At 52.6% G+C, this 19,547-nt stretch overlaps 1 protein-coding gene across 1 annotated transcript in view; it reads right to left on the bottom strand.

The window, feature by feature from the left end:
* PKD1 (polycystin 1, transient receptor potential channel interacting) overlaps nt 1-19,547 on the bottom strand; it is a 95,006-nt gene that overhangs the window by 12,121 nt on the left and 63,338 nt on the right. Inside the window, exons 16-30 of the mRNA XM_075718225.1 lie at nt 19,002-19,151; nt 16,495-16,638; nt 14,955-15,234; nt 13,231-13,447; nt 11,420-11,570; nt 10,292-10,444; nt 7,872-8,016; nt 6,393-6,995; nt 5,734-5,890; nt 4,103-4,355; nt 3,259-3,454; nt 1,961-2,131; nt 1,361-1,504; nt 810-1,020; nt 314-440 (exon numbers count right to left, since the gene is read on the bottom strand). Coding sequence (XP_075574340.1) covers nt 314-440; nt 810-1,020; nt 1,361-1,504; nt 1,961-2,131; nt 3,259-3,454; nt 4,103-4,355; nt 5,734-5,890; nt 6,393-6,995; nt 7,872-8,016; nt 10,292-10,444; nt 11,420-11,570; nt 13,231-13,447; nt 14,955-15,234; nt 16,495-16,638; nt 19,002-19,151 — 3,102 coding nt within the window. The remainder of the gene's footprint in view (nt 1-313; nt 441-809; nt 1,021-1,360; nt 1,505-1,960; nt 2,132-3,258; nt 3,455-4,102; nt 4,356-5,733; nt 5,891-6,392; nt 6,996-7,871; nt 8,017-10,291; nt 10,445-11,419; nt 11,571-13,230; nt 13,448-14,954; nt 15,235-16,494; nt 16,639-19,001; nt 19,152-19,547) is intronic.

The following is a 19,547-nucleotide window of genomic DNA, read 5'->3' as shown; positions in this document are numbered from 1 at the left end:
AAATCAAGAGGGAGGAAGTGCCTAAACAGCTTTTAAAATCTGCTCTTTTGGTCTCTGTCTGGGCATTGTCAGAATCCAGGCAGTGATGTGTCCCTCTAAGGTCTGGGGCTGCTCCCAGCTCAAGAGGGAGGCAGGGACTTGCTAAGGGCAAGAGTCTGGCCATGGTGCAGGGCAGCACAGAGGCACAACTGGGAGAAGTGCAGAGACCAGCTGGAGAAGTGATGTACCACAAAGGGCAGAATCTAGCCTCAGATGAGCAAACCTGGGGGCATCACACCCATCGGGGCAGTCTGCAACTGCTTCTCCTCATTACCTTGCCACGAGCCATCCGGAAGAGAAATAAAATGACCAGGTAGAGAGGGTAGACCACCACGCTGGACACCAGACCAACAGCCACTGTGTCCACATTAACAGGGATCAGGTTGGAAACGGCCCCATTGCTGGAGGGAATCGAGAGATCAGAGACCGATGTTAGCAGGAGCACTCAGGGTTGCCAGCTAAGCAAGGAGTAAGACAAAATGGCACAATCTGGCATTTCAGATGTGCAGAGAAAGTAAACGAGCATGGACTGTGCTAACAGACGACACAGCAAAACCAGGTAAGGGGGAAAGCTGATCAGGTTGTCCTTGGTCATCCACCACCCATGTCCTGGTCCCAGATTCTTTGGAATGGGAAGGGCAGGCTCAAGGCCACAAGCAAGGCACCTATTCCCAGCAGGCGTAAGGTCTGTCCTGGTGTATGTAAGGGAAGCGCAGGAGGGGCCCTGAGGAGGCAAGGGACTGGCCAGAGCACCGAGGGATGCAGCGCACCTGAGGTGTACGTTCCCCACCACGCCGTACCACACAGCATTGGCGCAGAGGAAGAGGAAGATGAGGAGGGAGCAGCAAGTGGCTCTCTGGACACGGGTGAAGCGGCTGCGAGGCGGGCGGTCCCACATGGACAGCCAGACGTGCTTCTCAAAGAAACCTCGCTGCAACTCTGCTATGAAGATCCGGGAGAAGCTCCTCAGCTCTGTCTCACCTGAGCACAAGAAGAGAGAGACCCTGAGGGCCAGGTGCAGCGCAGGGGGGACCTGGCTGGGCCTGCCATGGTCCCTTGCAGACTGATACTCAAGGAAGCATCCACACTGCATCTATATGGTCCCTCCTGCACAGCTGGGTCCTTGCCATGCCTTGTCCTCTAGCACAAAGGACGCAGCAGAGCGCTTGGCTGTGCAAGGCATCAATGCAGTGAGGAAGAGCCAGTGTGCAGGCTCTGTGGTCTCTCTGCAGTCTCCTGCCGCGGGCCCTTCCTCAACACAATGAGAACTGCCGTGCTGCTCAGCCATCCCAGCCCCACGCCCCAGGAGCCGAGCACTCACTGGCAGCATAAACCTCCTTCTCCACCATGCCATCGTTCTCTTCGCTCTCCACCGAAAGCCAGTCATTCACCAGGAAGAAGTAGCTCTTGCTGCTCTGCAGGTCCCGGACTATGACGTGCTGCAGGTACCAAGAGGGGCTGAGTCCTAAAAGTTAAAGAGATAAAGAAGTGTGTTTCACGGCAGGCATTCCCTGCGTGGACCTGCAAAGCCAAGAGGGCAACACAGGAGCCCCTCAGCGGGACAGCAGCAGTTACCCTGTGACACTGCCTTAGTCAGTGGGAATTGCACAGTCCCCAGGAGAAACGCTGGGCATAGCCAGGTCACCTCCTAGGCTGCATGGACACTGTCACAGCACATCGCATCGTATGTGTACGGGATTACAGCTGACCAGCCTGCAGACTTCCCCATGATGGAGACTCCACGCCCGCCCCAGCAATCTTCCCCCAAGCCAGTGAGTCACCATGGTCTCCCATCGGGGTTACTCCAGACTGGAGGCCCAGGTACCTCTCTCCTGGCCCAGGTACCAGGCGGAGCAGATCCTGGTTCTGACCTGGGCTGTGTGATGGCTGCCTCAGGCCCACACACCCGCTCACGTCTCACCTTTATTGTCGTGCCAAATGCGGATGCGCCAGATGCTCCCCAGACTCCGCTCCGTTGCGATCTGAAACACGTCGAGGCTGTTGCGGTGGAAGGCGTTTTCTCCGTCCAGATGTCTGTGACCGCTTTTATTGTCTATACCGTACAGGGCGATCCCCACGTGGGCCGTGGTACCTGGCAGAGTTAACAGGGCTCAGTTAGGGAAGTCCACCCAAGGTGGAGCTGTTCCCCAGCCCTGCCTTCCTGCCAGTGACCTGGTACCAGATGCAATGGCCCTTCAGAGGGGCCACCTGGAGACTCGGGAGGAAGGAATGTGCTCAGCAGCCATCCCACACCCAGGGATAGTGTTACACACAGCCTGGAGGGCAGCCGCTCTTATTGGCCTGGTGCAGGGACCTTGGCATGCTCATGGTTTTTCTCTTTGGAGGGGACTGAATCTGACATTCCTTGCTTTGCTAACACCCTAATGGGAGGAGATGTTTAGTCTGGATGTTTTTTCCACCAAGCAGTTGAAAGACTTGTTTTCTTTGACTTCTCTCCGGTACCAGTTGCCAGATGCTCCTTGGTCCACCTGCTCAACCTGGATGGTCCTTGGGGTGGCTTCAGGAGAAAGCTGCTGCCAGTGAAACCAGTGGTTACACTAAGATCAATGGGAGCATGTTTCTGGCAGTGACATGATGGCACCCTACCTCCGTCCTTGCTTAGAGCTTCCACAGCCCAACTGCCCAGATTTCCAAGTTCAGGATGATGTTTCTGGCAGCTCTAGCTACAAACCCAGCCCTGGATCAGAAAGCCAAGCTTTCTGCCTTCATGCTGCTGGGAAAGATTCAGATGGCAGAACAAATGGATGGATGATGGATGCTGGAAGACAGCAAAACAGTCCATCTAAAGGGCCCACAAGGCCTGGATGCTTCTGCGGGAGAGGGTCAGAAGTGAGGAACAATCGCTGCCTCTTGGCTGTTCCTGCAACCACAGCCCAGTCAGGGGAAGCAGAGTGGGGGTATTTCTACACTGGGTGGTTCCTTCCAGCAGCAGTTGCTTGTCCCACCCCAACAGCAAGCGGTGGAGCAGCATGCTCTTCTCCAGAGCTCTTGACCCACCCCATCATCGCACAGTAAAAACTGTGAATGCTGCGGGAAGCCCTGAACTCTCTGCTCAGTGCTGCTCCCTGCTCCAAACACCAGCTCAGCTCTGGACCCTGCAGGGGAACATTTGGTGCATGATGTGCTGAGGTGAGACCTTAGGGGAACTACACAGATGTCACCCTAGGAATCAAGCGCAGGAGTAGACTATGGACTAACCTGATCCTCTGCCCCAGCCAGTTTTCACCAGAATCTCGTATTTGTACATCCCGTTCTTCCCGCAGAAGGGAATCACCCCGACTCGGTTAATGTCAATCATGTCCAGCTTATGCACGATCAGTGCAGCCACCGAGTAGGTCACAAAGCAGACGGCACATGTCAGCAGAACGATGTAGTTGAGACCTGGGCCTGGAGCCTGAAAGAAAAGAAGGATGTTGCCAGGCACTCTCCTTCCCCAGGAGGACCCCCCTTGTTCCCCAGGAGTCGTGCTGCCTCCTTCCTGGCTATAATCATCATTCGCACCCATGATACCACATGCGAAGAGACCTGTCCCTGCACAGACTGCATGCTCACAGCCCCGCGGAGCGACCGCAGCAGCCGGCTGAAGCTGCTGTAGCAGCTGCCGAGAGCTCTCTGCTCCCACTTACGTCACCCCAACAGCTAGAAAAAGCCTGAACGCCCCTGGGAGGCAGGGAGCAGCTGGCAGGTGCGAGCTTGCTGGGATAAAACAATGCTGGGTGACAGCTGGGAGGAGCATTTGGCATCTCGCTAAGAGGTGAACACGCTGCGAGGTGTCCAGAATAGAGAATAAAGCCATCAGCAAAGGTCTGGTTTTAGGAGCAGCAGCCAGGATTCACGATGAGAGGAGGCAGCCCCTCTGCGAGCTGTGCCCATCTGCAGCTCCCAAAGGCTCTCAGGTAGCTGTGCTGGTCTGCCAGCTGGGCACGTCAGCCATGACCCAGCTCGAACGTGAAGCCGCTGGGAGCCTGAGGCTTTCCTCTAAGCGACAACAATCTGCTCGGCGTGTGGCAATGCCGCACGGCCTCTGCTGTGTTTTACTCACAGGAAAGACGAACTGGACGGAGTTTGGGGGGACAAACAGACTGGCCCCAAAGGCGGTGAGGTGCTGGGTTAAGCACACAGCCTGGTCTGGCCTGGTCTCTTCCAGCGGGATGATGCCTTCTGTCTTCCACCGTTTCTCCTGCTCGCTGAAGTACTGGCAGAGGGAGGTGTACAGTCCCAGAGTCACCTCCACCGGGGACCAGCTGAAATGGTTTGTGATGTTGAAGTAGTATTTCTGGATGGTGTCATCCGTTCTGGAGAAGGGAAAGACAGCAAGGAGACATTATTAACCTGCCTGCTGAAGGGACACAAACCGCGCTCTGATGGATGCGTCCCCGTGGAAAGCACCCTGCCGCAGGGACAGGTAAGCACACAATGAGGAGGAAAAGCCCAGTGAACGTGGTGTAATTTACACCACCCTTGGCTGTGCAGAAACTCTGGGTTCTACAGATCACTTGAATTCTTCTTTATCTTTGTATTATTTCAGCACCTGGAGCACTATGTTGCACATCCTCTTCTCTGCCCAGCTCTCCCACCCACCCTTCCCTGTGTCCCACTGACCCTCACGACACTTCCATAGCAACTCTATGATTCTTGGCTGGGAGCAGAATTGCTCATTACGAAGATTAATCCCTCTTTGAGCATCCTGTTACCAAAAGCCATGGAAGCTGTGTCAACTTACGCAACAGTGGCTCCACTCTTGCCCCACCTACTCCCAAGCTGCCTATCTTTTCTTCTCAGATAATGCCTAGGAATGGCTCATAAACAACACGAGGCATGAACACACACGCTCCCGGGCAAGGCAGCAAGTCAGCAACTGAAGTTACAAGAATGACTGCTCTGATAAAAAGAAGATGGCTTTGCTGTAAAACCCAACAGCACAACAGCAGTGCTTAAAGAGCCCCGGCATGCTCCAAGCAGCAGGCAGGCAGGGTGGACGGGAGCCCATGAGGGAACCTGCACTCTCTTCCAGTCACACGTTGGGAAGATGAGCTCTGAGGATAGAGGTGCTTTTGTGAAGGTTGCTCTGCAGTTCAGGAACTAGGCTAACGTGTGGTGCTTTGTCCCGGGAAATGGTTTCATGAGCTGCATGAAGCAACCCCTGAATCTGCAAAGGTCAGTGTGAGTCCCCTGCGGAAAGTGTCCAGGTAAAGATGGGCAGCTCTGGGATCGGCAGTGCACAGAGGATGGAGATCTGGACAAGCAACAGACCAACAGTCTACAGCAGCTGTTAGACAAGTGAGCGGAGAAAAGGGCAGCGGGAGGGAGAGTCACGATACTCACAGGGAACACGACTTACAGCTCTAAAAAGGGGAACCCTCCCTCACCTGGATCAGAAAGGCAAATCACAGGGCACTGAGCTGCTTTTGCACCAGCAGCAGCAGATGTCTGGGAAGGAGGGAGTGCTGAGGTAGAAGAGGAGCCAATGCTGGGGTGTAGGAACAGCAGCTTGCAGCTGCCTGCCCAGGAGAGCAGTCTCCTCCAAGGACAGAGGAGCACTGTGGATAGCTACAGCAGCACCAGCCCTGCAAAGCAGCCTGGCATAAGCCACGGCGAGGCCCTGAGCATCCTTGAGGTGCATCCATGGGACAGCCTGGGGGTGACAGGGATTACAAGGGAGGCTTCTCTTACCTGGGTGAGGTGAAGAAGGTGTAGAGCTTGTGGTCACTTCCAGCCAGGGCATCCAGGCCAATTTTCTTAGAGGCACTGCAGTTGTGCTCGTTGGGCTCTGGTTCGTGATGGAGATAAGCCATGATGAATGGCTCAGGCTCGCTTGCAATGTAGTGATCTGTGTGGGGAGGGGGAGAGAAACCAGAAAGTACTTTATAAACACTAGGGAGAGCTCAACCACAAGCCTGCTGCCAGCAGTGGATGTTCAGGGAGGAGTAGCAGGAATGCAGAAAGTTGGGAGAGATGCTTTTCCAGATTGCACTCTCTCAGTCCACAGTTCAGAGCATCCCTGAGCAAGAGACTCTGGATGCCACTGTACATGACCAAGAGAGGGACCGGACAAGCTCCCTCCTGTGCTACTGTGGCTCAACAGAAGGGCCAGGAAAAGCAAAAGGCTTCTCAGTGCCACAATCCACAAGCAAGGATTAGACTGGGGACTGGATAATGCCCATGACAGCCAGAACCTCAACCATGCAGTGTGGCACTTGCTGGCTACACCTGACATCCCCTCCCACACCAATTATCTCTTGACACAGCCCTCCTTTGCTGCAACACCCAGCCCTCCTCTCCCACGGGAAGAAACAGCAAAGAGCAAAAAGAATTGGATCTGTCTGCACTACCATTCAGGACTCTGTAAGTGAGCTGGAAGTGCAGTCCTGCTTCTCTGTTGTTGCTCTCCATAGTCACAATTAGGTTCACAGATGTCCTCGCCTCGATGACTTCAGTGCCAGCAGAGAGATTGTTAGCATCCGTGTTGTTTGACACCATCACGGTGATGGCTTTCTCTGAGTCCAGGCTCCCAATGGGGATTTGCACCCCGTTGTGTGTCTGAAACTCCATGGAGGCGACCTTTGTGGACACGGTGTAGTTGCTGATGTAACCAAAAGGGAAAGGATTGGAGTCCACTTGGAACATGACTTGAATGACATCCGTCAGGTTGGAAAGGGTGGTGTTGAACGCCTGGGGGATGGAGAACTGGCAGTTTGGTGTGTTTTCGTAGCAAAGCAAGTTAAAGGGATCAGACCGCTTGCCTGTGGCCTTTATTTCTCCTCCCACCAGCTCAAGGGGCTCTTCATTCAGCACTCGAGACTTCATGAGGATGCGCATCAGGCTGGAAGACAGGTTGTAGGCTTTGGGAGCTAGCAGCAAATTGTGGGAATCAGAAAGCAGTTCCTGGGGCTTGGATTCTTGTGAAACCGTATTGACGAGGTGAATTAGGTCACCTGCCAGGAGAGAAATAAAGGTGCAAACAGAGGAAGTGGTAAATAGCCTAGATAACTGCTACAGTCTAGGTAACATCTGACACCTTCCCAAAACAATCAGACAAGCCTTTCCTTACTGTCTTCTCACTGCAAGTCTACACTGTGCACATGACCTTCCCCACTGGAAGTGTTCAGTAGCCCATAGCTAAGAATAGAGCTGTTGGCAGGCTCTCGGCTAATCTACGAAGTTTGGTGCTGAATACTTAATCACAACAGGCTTTATTTTCCTCCTGTGAAATGACTAGAACGGCAGATTGGGAAACAGGGAAAGAATGGATAAAGCAAACATATGTTACTACGTTTTTGCACTGTGAAGTGCAGAATGCTCAGAAATACATAACAAGGAGTGCGAAGAAGGTGCCTCTGCTTCCTCCCAGGGTAACCAGGTGGGAATTTCCGCACAGTGTTCATTGGTACCCCGGTGAAGTTTGGCAACCTCCTCAGATTGCAACCAGGAAGGCAATCAGATTGCAACCAGGAAGGCAAGCATCTGGAAGCCATAGCTGTTACTCATTGTTTACTAAAAAGACAATTCCCTGAAGTATTAGTGAGTTTATTAACAACTGTCATATTTAAATGTCCACAGAGACAGCTGCCAAAACCAGGACAACCCTGGGAAAAGTGCAGGGAGAAGGAAGTACTGGGGTGCCACACTCCAAATGTTAGACACAATCTCCCTAACAGCTTCAGAAGGCATGAGCCAAACCCCTAATGGTACAGGAGAAAGCCTGCAAAGCTTCCCTCGGTCTACTTCTGCCCAGCACCCTGTGCAGGGAGCCCTGTGCCCTCAGCAGCGCCCGGTCAAATGTCACCCGTTCCTGCAGGAACAAAACTGACCTGTGATGTTGAGGATGTTGTCGGCGATACCAGTCGGTGTCACGGTGCCCTGGGTCGTTTCCCCTTGCAGAATGGTCATCATGGTCTCCAGCTTGTTCAAGGTCCTTGTCAGGCATGACTTGCAAACCAGCTCCTTGCTCACCACCTGCAAAGGGAAACAGAGTTTGATTCAGTAGGAATGCCCCCGGGGAAAGACGAAGGCAGCTGTAGGCAAGTTCAGCTGGCTTAGTCCTGCAAAGGCCTGAGCCCATTTGTTCAAACACCACTTGCACGCAAAGTCACCCCTGCTCTTTCCAGCCCCAGGGAGGTGACTGCAGAGATCATGGCTGCTCTGCTCACACCGAGAGATGCCAAGAAGTTGTTGGTGTCTCCAAGACTCTTCCATCCACCTCCCCTCACGTTACAATCAGCCAGCGTACTGGCAGGCATGCCGGGAGTCTGATGGAGGATGCATTAGGGTTGGAAAGAGCAATAAAGGGCAGCGTATTCATGTTCCCTGGAGTTCACTTGTAAGGACCAAGCATGTGTCCTGCTGTTGCATCTCATGAGCACCCCTTTGGGGCCACACACTATTCCTACAGAAACCAACCAGAAGGAGCTGGATAGGATTCCTCCATCCACTCCGCGATCTTCAATGGAAGCAAGATTTCGCCCTAACTGAATCCATTTCAGTGTCCAAATACTCCTGAAAGCTGTGGGAGGGATCCTGCCACTCAGGCATGATGGATGTCCCTCCCTCTGCTCCCAGATGTGTCCAAGAAACAGAATGTTCTAGCCATGGCCTGGAGCTCCCCACACTCTCGAGGGCTGGATGGGAGGGACTGAGGCAACACATGGAAGCTGTTACCACAGCCCCGTTCCTAGCTCTTATTCATCTTTTTTCTTTTAATCATCATAGGATTCAGACGTGATTCACCATATGTTTTGGTGAAGAATCAAAACAGCATCTGCAGGTCTAAAATTCCCCCCTTTTCTGCTTTTATTTGTAAGCTATGAGAAGTGAGGGCATACTGTGTAAACTGGAGTCCGCACGGCAGAGTCAGGTATCAAGGAGGTGGGGAAGAAGAAAGGTTATGGGGAGGAACCACCCAAGGAGCTACTGCTTAGGAAGAAGAATCTACTAAGATGACTGAGATACTTTTTTTTTCCCCTTCAGGAGAAATCAATTCCAATTTTTCCTCTCCCCTGTAGGTAAAATCAAAAAAGCATCAGCACTGATTGACACTTCTGCAGGAAAGGAAATGTGTGAACTCTGCGCTAGTCTCAACCACTTGGGAAATTCTACATTACTGTTTTTCTAAGGTTTTCATTCCAATCCAGAGCACAAACTAATCCTGGGAAGTTAGCTTTTCCCATGGAACAAAAATTCTATTTCTAGACTTAAGCTTCCACAGCGAGATCAAGTCGCAAGGCAAGAGCACATGGGAGAGACAGAAACAAACCAATCCAGCATCGGAATGGGATGTGCCGAACCCCAAATCCCTGAATAAAGATGAACAGAAAGAAGTGGGGTTTTAAGGTTTACAGACTTGGAAGCAGACAAAGGAGCAGCAGGATAGGGACTCTGTGGGTGGGATGCAGCAGTCTGTCCGTCATTTCAATGACAGCCTCTTCCTACTGAGCGAGGTGGCTGACCTGGCCGGGGCGGCGATGGGCAGCCAAGGCCAGGGTACCTGACTCCAGTCCTGAAAGCACAGATTTGGGAGGGCGGGGAGGAAGAGCATGCCAGAGCCGGCTGGCTGACCACCAAACCCCAAGCACATTATATAACTGGGCTCTCTTCCCTTTGCCCATCTGACAAAACACATAAAGCCGCTCCTAAATCCACCAGCCGGGGAGCTGAAACTGTGAGCTGGCTGGGGAACACAACGCTTCCAGTCAGCAGCAAAGCAGAGCAGTGTTTCGATCATTTCACATGGTAAAAATAGGGCTGGAAGGAACGTCGGGCCTTGGCGCTGTCCCCTGGCTCAAGGCAGATCCAGCTCTACTTGTGTTACTCCCGATGGGAGTCCAGCCTGTCCTTGGAGATTCTGCGACTCCCCCAATTTATTTCAGTGCTTCTCCAGTCTACCGAGGCCTCTCCTACAGTCCCCATCTGCAAGTGAAGGAACCTACTTGCTAGCAAGCTGCCGCACCAGGGCTGGTACCAGGGAAGAGGCGCAGAGGGCTCAGGTGCTGTCTTCCAGCACATGAATACATCCTCTTATCCACGCCTGCTAGATCGGTGGCACGGCAAGGGGCAGAGCTGACAGCACGTAGGACATCACCGCAGAAACCCTACCCATGTCAACAAGTCATACCTGTCCTCCCTGCATGGTATGTGTGTGGGAGAGAGAGATGGGGAAGCAGAACAAGAACTGAAGAACATCTAAGCTGCACCTGGAAGAGCAGGAGGCTGGAGGTGGCGACGGGGAACATACCGTGCACTGTGCCAAGGCAGCCGAGATCTGCTGGATATCATCAACCGTGTTCACGTTCAGCGAGTTCAGGGTTTCTGTGATATTGTTGCGAGTCCAGGTCCGGAGTTCAAATTCATTCCCAGTCTCAGGTTCCAGAAGCATGGACCGCTCGTACTGGGAGGGGGGAGAAAAGCAGGTAGAGTGAGGAAATGTATCAGGTTGTTTTGAGGATGATGAGCTGTGCTGAAGGCACCTCTTCCCTGCACTCTGTATCTCCCTGCCTGTGCTCCTCCCCAGAGGGTGATCTAATGAGCTGTTTTTTCAGTAGAACTTCCTCAATTCCACTTGTGCTCTCCAAGCAATTATCTCAACAGCCTTGCACTTGACAGCTAAGTAGCACCCCAGTGTGCAGTCCTTATCCAGCTAAGCACAGCGCCTGTGCTCAGGGGGATCGCCCCTGCCTGGCTTCCAGGCATGCAGCAGGCTCTTAGCGGGCACAAAAGCATGAGTAGAGACCAAAATTCCTGCCCTGCCTATAGAGATGCAGATGGAGGGACTGGGCCCTGCTTTAGGTAGGCATGAAAGTGAATGCTGCCAGGAGGATGATGCTCCTGCACTGTGGATTAAGAGCCTTGTATGCGGCCAGAAGATCTTTCTAGCTGCACTAGCTCAGCAGTCAGAACGACGAGGTCTCCTTAGCACCCAGAGCAGCACCTGAGCAGCTACAGGGAGTTCCCAGCCCTGCTGAGTTGGAATGGGGTGGCTGGCTTAGGGGAAGCATGAAGGAGGTGGGGGAACTGGGGCTAAGTTTCTGCTTCTAAATTCAGTGTTTAGACAAGGCTGGCAATAAAGAGGAAAAACTATCTGAATATGAGGGCAAAAAAGCAGGCTGCATGGGAGACACCCAGGCCACTGCCTTCTCTGGGACCTCTGGGTTTTTTTGCAGTCCCTCTGTTTTCCCTGGTCATTGTGTGTCTGGAGCTTGTTACTCTTTTTGATGCATGCAAAGAGCTCCAGCCCAGCTCCCAGCATGCACATACACTGATTTACATGAAAAACTGCAGCACTAGTCATTTCCCTGCACTGCTGTACAAAACCTGGCTGAAGAACATTGCCGGTGATTGCAAGGCCTTCTGGAGGCCCCTTTACCTCATTTAAGATGGTGATGAGGGCCAGAGAGTACTCAATGACCTGTTGAGGGTCCCCTTGTTTCACTAAGCCCTGGAGCATGGTGTCAGTTTGATTGTAGAGCCAGTGGGAGAGGCTGGGGAACCCCTCGGGTAAGCTGATTTCCATGGAGCTGCCAAGGGAAAGAGGCATTTGGGTTAAGTGCAGACTATCAAATGGGGCTGGGGGAAGGGGGCAGAATCTGCCCTTTAGCTGGGAAGGAAGACGAGGGGGAAAGCGGGTGGTTAAACAACAAAGACAGGATCGCTGATGCTTGCCCTGGTGCCCTGTTTGCACCAGCTGTATGTAGGAACATCATGGACCTGAAGCCTGGTTTCTCACTGGTGCAGCTCTGTGAAGCTGCAGGCGGAGGACGCACACGGGTGCACAGAGGAGAAAATCCAGGTTTAGTTTGATGGAGCATAAAGAGCACTTAAAACCAGGGCTGGTGTGCTGGGAGGAGCTGCGCTGCTTTTGGCATGGTTCCCTGGGTCTGAGGAACAGCTGGGACACAGATCCTCCTCCGCAGGCACTGCAGGACCATGCGCTCCAGCCTGGGAGGCCGGGACCACATGTACGGTGCGGGGAGTTGCACATCAGCCTCGAGAAGGAGCAGTCACACAGCTCGGTCAGGCAGCAGAGACCAGCTCAGGATGCTGCCCCAAGACCTGTGGGCACTTGCGGCCTGTGTGGAGCACGCTGGAAACCAAGGGGCGTTTGCAGAAAGGATAACTGGGCTTTCACAGTACTGGCCTGTCCTGGTTTCAGCTGGGACAGAGTTAATTTTCTTCCTAGTAGCAGGCATAGTGCTGTGTTTTGGATTTAGTAGGAGAAGAATGCTGATAACACGCTGATGTTTTTAGTTGTTGCTGAGTACTGCTTATGCCAGTCAAGGGCTTTTCAGCTTCCCATGCTCTGCCAGGTGCACAAGAAACTGGGAGAGGGCACAGCCAGAACAGTTGATCCCAACTGCCCCAAGGGCTATTCCATACCATACGGCGTCATGGGCAGTATAGAAACTGGGGGGGGGGGTTGGCCGGGGAGCAGCGATCGCTGCTCGGGAACTGGCTGGGCATCGGTCGGCGGGTGGTGAGCAATTGCATTGGGCATCACTTGCTTTGGATATCATTATTATTATTATCATTATTATATTGTTATTATTATCATTACTATTTTACTTTATTCCAATTATTAAACTGTTCTTATCTCAACCCAGGAGTGTTTCTCACTCTTACTCCTCCGATTCTCTCCCCCATCCCATCGGGGTAGGGGGAGTGAGCGAGCGGCTGCGTGGTGCTGAGCTGCTGGCTGGGGCTGAACCCCGACATGGCCCTGCTGAGACTCGAGCTGCAACCCCTTCCACCCTATTCAAACGCACATGCTCTCCACCTTGGCTACGTGAGACCTCCCTGGCTCCACCCACAGCACCAGAGCTTGCTGCCGCCAACTCTCCTTTGAGGGCTCCCGATGCGGAGAAGGTGGCGGAGCACAGAGCACAGAGATCTGAGAAAGTGACATCGTGCCTTCACGGTGTCACCAGGGAATTAAGGAGGTGGTCAGGAAAGCAGTAGCTTATGGGAAAGTCTCCCCCTTGAGCGATGATCCACAAAGACTGGAATTCTCTGTACTGCACTTCTGCTGCCAACAGCCTCTTCCAGGAGGCAAACGTTTCACCCGGGATCTGCCAAGCCCTTCAGGACAGGGAACCAGCAGTCAAGCCGTAAGACCGCAATTCAGGAGTCTAGGTCACTGGCGCTGCCACGTAAGCCCAGCCGGTGAGCAGCGGGTCTTACCGGTTAATGGCCACCACGGTCGCTCCCAGCTGGTCCTGAACAAGGACTGACACGGACACCACGAAGCCGCTCTCGTGAAAGCCCGGGGGCAGGAAGGCGCTGTGCTCGGCACGGCTGCCCTTGTACACGCAGAACTCGTGGTAGTGCCCGGCCCTGCGGCGGGATGCCAGGAGGATGTACACCAGCGGGCCCTCCGTGTCCTCCGTGTCTCGCCAGCCTGCAAAACAAAACCCCAACGGGGGGCTGACGGGGGCGAGGGCACGGGGCGGGGGGCTGCAGCCACCATCCCGAAACCCAGCCCATCGGTCAGAGCTGGCACAGCCTGGCAGTGCCCCTTCCCTCCCCTGGCGTGTCCCACCCCGCGCAGCCCTTCAGCACGGCATCTCCCCGTACTCCTGTCCCCAGCAAGCCGTCACCCTGCGCTGGCAGAGGGACGGGCTGTCCCCACCATTAGGGGACAGCTTGAGGACTCGGCTGGGCTGGAGCGATGCCTCCAGGGCCCACAGGGTAAAGCTCTGACCCTCTTTGAATTTTTCTGGTATTTAGGGGTTTCTGCTGAGGTGTTTGGGTCCTGTAACATTTAAAGGGATTTGTGAAGAGTTCCTGAGCAAAATAAAAATGGGAATAACTCTGCTGGGGCTGGGAACAACACTGACCCAAGGCCACAGCTTCTGTACAAGCCCCGCAAAGCCCGACATTAGACACAGGCTCAGCGCAGCCCTCGGGCAGTTCAGCATCTCAGGAATGACCGAGTCCAGGATTAAACCTGCACAAAGGTTTTTGTGGAGCTCCCAGGAATTATGGGGAGTCCTGTGGGAGCCGGGCAGTTAGGAAACGCACTGCGCATTTGCCAGTGAGCACCAGCGAAGGTGCTGGCTCTGCCAGGGCTCACTGCACTGGGCATCGACCAGTGGGACTGTACCCTTCGGCTTGAAAACAATCACTAAGAGCTAAAATTCCCACTACTCCAAAGAGGTATTGATTTCATAATTATTCTGGGTAGCTCAAAACTTACCAAGGTTACAACCATACCATGCCAAATAAACTTCTGCTTCTCCCCCACCTTAAGCTGGACTTTGGTGACCAGCCCCCCCCCCTGAACCAGCAGAATTCATCACCTCCTCTGCAGCGTGGCTTCCCAGCATTTGTGCACAGACAGCATTAATCTCTAACACTAATCATTTGGGGAAATAGGATTTTCAGAGGCACTTATTCCTTGGCCCAAGGCTACAGGATGTCAGCCAGGCCGCTCTTCCAAAGCTAGACTCATTGCTGCTGTCTCTGCAGCTGGTTGAGAAGGTAACTGCCAGCAGGAACATCCAGCCCACATGGCAGAGAATGCCCCAGCGTTTTGTCTTCTGACTCTTCCCATATATGTGTGACTCAGTTTTGGGCACTGAAATACCAGTTTCTTCCAGAAGTACTGTCCTGGCCTGGATATCACCATTCAACTACATGAATTAGGAGTAAAAAAAGTGCCTGCCTGCTACCATGAGTTTTAGAGCTCCATAATTTGGGCACTCATGGTCCACGCTTTGGGGATCAGAAATGGAAGGATCCACTTCTGAACTCAGCCCTGGCCAGCAATGTCCTGGGGTAGGAGCTCGGGGTAAAGAAAACATCTGTGGGAGGAAGGGCAGCTGCTAACACACTGGTCACGAGAAACCTTGGCCCGTGAGGAGCAGAGAGGGCTGGCGGGGCACCCGCTGTCCGTACGCTCTCACCTGCACACTCGAAGTGCACCTTCGCCATCAGTGCCCTCAGGGGTCCTTTGGGAGACAGCCGGCAGGATCCTCCAACGGGCGGCTGGTTTGGGAGCAGATCGATGGAGGCGAATCCTTCCTCCCCTGTTGTGAGGTCTGTGATGTGAAGGGTAAAAGTATATCCCTCCCCATCCTTCAGCGCCCCTTGCCTCAAGACCAGGTTCATGCCTGTGTCGCCAGTGGAGGTAGTTTTTTTGTCCAGGATGAGAGACTTGTTTTTAAAGCTGTGTGCTGCCCATCTCTGTAGAGATGAAGAGGGGAAAGACAGGAGAGGTTTTGTTTAAATCTGAAGTTATGTCCTTAAAATGTTTTCAGATTGAGTCTCTTATAAAAAGTAACAGATTTCTAGTGGGAGCGTCTGCCAAATTTGCAGTTGATAATTCAGCTTTAGTCTTGTGTGCTACAGCAACAAGAACTGGAACCTTTCCAAAATGTCTGGTGGGAATATTTCCACTGTGAGATCTACTTTAGTCTCTGGGATTACATCACCCTCCGACAGAAAATTTCATAATACAGAATACAAAACACAGGAAATAAATTAAGTACTGGTGGAGTCTCCACGGGATACCATGTTTTATATGCTTCAAGCTGAACGTGTCCTGGATGGTTACTGTTAATAGCACAAATGTACAATCGCGATAACAAGAGGAACAGTGAGACAGCCAGAAAATGCCATGCAAGTACATGCTGGGCTTGCTGGGAGCAATACGGACTAGGTCTCGCAACAGGACTTCCACTTCTGGGACCTGCTTCATTCAACAGGTTGCGGAGATGCTGCGTAGTGGAATCTGTACTTAGAGGAGGGCATGAGGGACTTGGGGGATCAGAAGAGTCTAAACAACCTCTGCTCGAGCCACCAGAATAATGGGCAAAATGCCAATCAGCACGGAGAAGAAAACACTTTACAGACCTCTTCTAGGAAAAAAAAAAGTGGCTTTTGTGTGAAAAGAGCTGGGCACTCACAGGCTTGGCTTGAAAACGACCCAGCAAGGACTTGCCCTTGGGTAGGTCGAGACACGGATGGAGGACTGACAGACCACGTGTCCCGCAGCCTGCAGGCACAACCCAGGGCTAAGGAAAGCTCTGGACATCTCACAGGGGGTCCAGTGGTCACAGGAGATGAGGAACCTGCTTGACAAGCTCTCCTAGCCTCCTCCATGCTGCCGAGACACGGCACGGCACGTGGAGCCCCATGTCACCCTAGGCAAGCTCTGGGCAGGGCCTGTTTTAAACTTCTGACTCTGCAAGCCAGTCCTGCAGCCAGTTCCAGGGGCTGTGATGAAGAGACCAGTAACAGCCAGCCTTCTTCATCCCCTCAGCCAGACCCAGCCTGCCACTGCATTTACGGTCAGAGATTGTTTCCCCTCCTTGCCTCTATGGCAGTTTAGGTCCAGAACTTTATTTCTCACAGAGCTCTTTCCAGCCTGTCCTCTCTGACTCTCCCCTTCTCCCTGAAGTCCACCAAAGGTGAAGCAAAGACCAGCATTGCTGATGACTTTACCCCAAGCTTGGAGTCGTTGTGACAGTTCTGGCAGGTCCCCTCCAGGTAGACGTAGGAGCTCTTGCTAACTTCATAGACGGACTGAGCCTTGCAGGAAACGCACTCCAGGGACACGATAGGGACTCCTCCCCTCTTGATGAATACCTGGGAAAGCAAGAGGCTCCGTCAGAAGATCCGAGACAAAAAGACAGACATCTAACAGGTAAGGAGACATCCCAGCACCTGCTTCTGCAAGGAGGAATTGCTCTGCACCAGCCCAGTCTGTGCTAAGGAAACAGCAGAAAGGGATTTCCAAAGGATTTCAGGTCAGACTTAAGCTACATCACTTTTCTTACACTGGCCAGGGCGAGTTCTTCTGTCACTGATTTTCAAGAGCCACCCAATGCCAAGCTGGGCCAACCTAGGTAATTCTGGATTTACTTTATTTACACTTTTTAACAACAGAAATCACCTTCAAAATGTCCCTCTGGTACCCTGTGCTGAATTCCCAGCAAGTCCTGCTTGTACTGTCAGGTGGGGATGATGCTAACTGAGGCACTTTGCTGTACTGACCATCTCAGGACAGCTATTAACCCTACAAAAATGGGATCTGTGTTGGAGTTTGGAGAAGAGGAGCAGTCTAACCGGGAGGAGGAAAGCCTCCGTTACAGCACACACCAAGCATCTGGTGAGCGCCTGCCCCGGGAAGCAACTGCAGCTCTCCTTTGTCTTCTGCGGGCCAAACTCTCGGCCCTGCCTCTGCAGCTGCGGAGCGCCCGGCCCGCTGGGGTCACAGCAGATCTGCCGGGGACACAGGAGCGTGGGGCTGCGGGTCCCTGTCCTCGGCTCGGAAAGGCGCTAGATGGGAAGCACTGACAGCCAGAGTAACAGAGGGTGAGCCAGGGAGCCTGGGTTTACTGAGGACGCGCGGCCCCGTGCAAAGCCAGCATGGTCCCGCTGTCTCCCCCATCCCCGCTGTGGTCTGCAGAGCCTGGGCTAGAAACGCGTGCCACATTTCAGGACCCGACCCTTGGGCTCTCGAGTGCACGGCCTGTGCAGAACCATCATTTCTGGCACTACCTACATCCCTGAGAGACAGGAATGATGATGAAAATAGCCAGGAAACACAGCTCCCGCTGTGCACCAAATGCATTTTGCTCTGCAGCCTGGAAGACCCACCTTCTCCCGAGAGCAGCATGTTGTTCCAGGCTTTTAGCTCAGATCTAAGCTGCACATCTCAAGACATCTACCACACCTGCCCGGCAAAGCGCTCAGAGAGAAGAGAGCTTTAGAAGCACCGGTGACTCAGACACAACAGCTATTGAGCTCTGACCCCTGTGCTTTGTCTAAATTCCTTTAATCCCCTAGGAAACAGGGTTGTCCAGCATTCGACAGAGCCCTCTGCCCTGGCATAATGAATATTCCGAATTCAAAGACAGACAGTAATGAAGACATTGTTTAATATGGCAGACTTTTAAAAGAGGATAAATATTCCACAGCACTAAGCCGAAGCGCATTGAAGCTTCATTCATTCCTACAGTATTTGCAAATTTCCTGCGACACTGGAATCATTGTTTTGCGCTCATGCATGGAAACCAGATAGTACGGAATGTCCTTGAAAGACTATCAATTTAATTTTTTTTCTTTTTATCCTCCAGCTTTGGTTTAAAACCCAGGCAGTAAGAGTTTCCACTTTCAGACTAACTATATCTCTAATTGCCAAATGCACCACGATGAGTGTTTCTGACATAAACCATAACTGCTGTCGGACTGCAGATGCATGCAGCGTTAGGCTTAATTTGACATAAACAACATGCACTTAAAAAAATCCTCCCTTAAAAAAATTCAGAAACAGAGAAGGGATGAACCATTGACAGTAAAATTAAGTAGCAGCTCTTAGGAAGCTCTCTGGGCAAAAGTCAGGGAAGAGCCTGGTACTGTGACATGGGAAGAGCCTGGGACTGCACACAGTGGTGGAAGAGCTACCGACCACGGGCTCCTTTGCTGTCCTCCCAGGGCACATCTGCAGTCGCAGACTCTCAGCTCCAGGAACGGTGGCCCGTGCTGTCCAGGGCTGGGTCACTAATGCAGCCTCTACGCACAGAGGGACTAACACAAGGTCTAAAGGAAGGAAGAAGCTAAAAGGACTTGGCAGGACAAGCAAAAAGTGCTGCTCAAGGCAGCATAAGATGAATATATTACAGAAATACCACTGCCTGTTCCTGCCAATGACCTGGACGGGATCAGTTATGGAGCCCTGGTGATGCCCTAGAATCTGCCTCCCCTGCTTTCCCTTGCTGGCTGGTACAGGTAGGCAGTGGTACTTCCACACCCCAGCTGAACTGGCACCGGCTCTCGGATCGGGACAGGGGACACAGCCTGGGGAGTCTCCCATGGCTGGGCACGGACCTGAGCCAGCAGCACTCTCCTCTAGAAAATTCCTTAGGGAAAGGGCCGGGGACTTCCAGCTCAGCTGTGTCCAGCAACAGGCACGCAAGGACAGAAAGCGATGGTTGTCTGGTACGTACGGTTTGATTTGTTGCCTCGGGACTCATACCCTCCTTCCTGACGGTGAGGTCGAACGTATACTCCACATCTGCTTCTAATACAGCTTTGGAAATTGTGACAATTCCTTCCTTGGCACTGAAATTCAGAGAGCACCCTGCAGCCGAGCTCTGCTTGCAAGGAGAAAAGAACTTTCAAACCCTCCTTGGTACGGGTGCACATCGGGTTAGTCCGTAGCCAAAACATTCAGGTCCACACAAAGCCACTGTTACAGATCTTACTGTGCAATGCCACCACGCTGGTGGGAGAAACGGGGTGGTGTGTGGACAACAGAGCACATTATCCTATTCTTCAGGTTAGTATGCAGTACTTGGAATACTCCTGTATTTCATACGAGCTTCACGTTCTTATTTTATAGCAATTAATTCTTCGTTAAATAGCTTATAAATATTGACAAACAACATAAAAAGCCCATATTAAACTCAAAAGTCTAATCCACACACACTCGCGTCTTTCTATTTTGAGGTAAAGATAGAAAACAGTGACTTTTTACAAGCAAAAGAATCCCA

Source organism: Pelecanus crispus, chromosome 11 (genome assembly GCF_030463565.1).
Source record: "Pelecanus crispus isolate bPelCri1 chromosome 11, bPelCri1.pri, whole genome shotgun sequence".
Classification (NCBI taxonomy): Eukaryota; Metazoa; Chordata; class Aves; order Pelecaniformes; family Pelecanidae; genus Pelecanus; species Pelecanus crispus.
The sequence above is the reverse complement of the archived record's forward strand: the minus strand, read 5'-3'. Positions and strand labels throughout refer to the sequence as shown.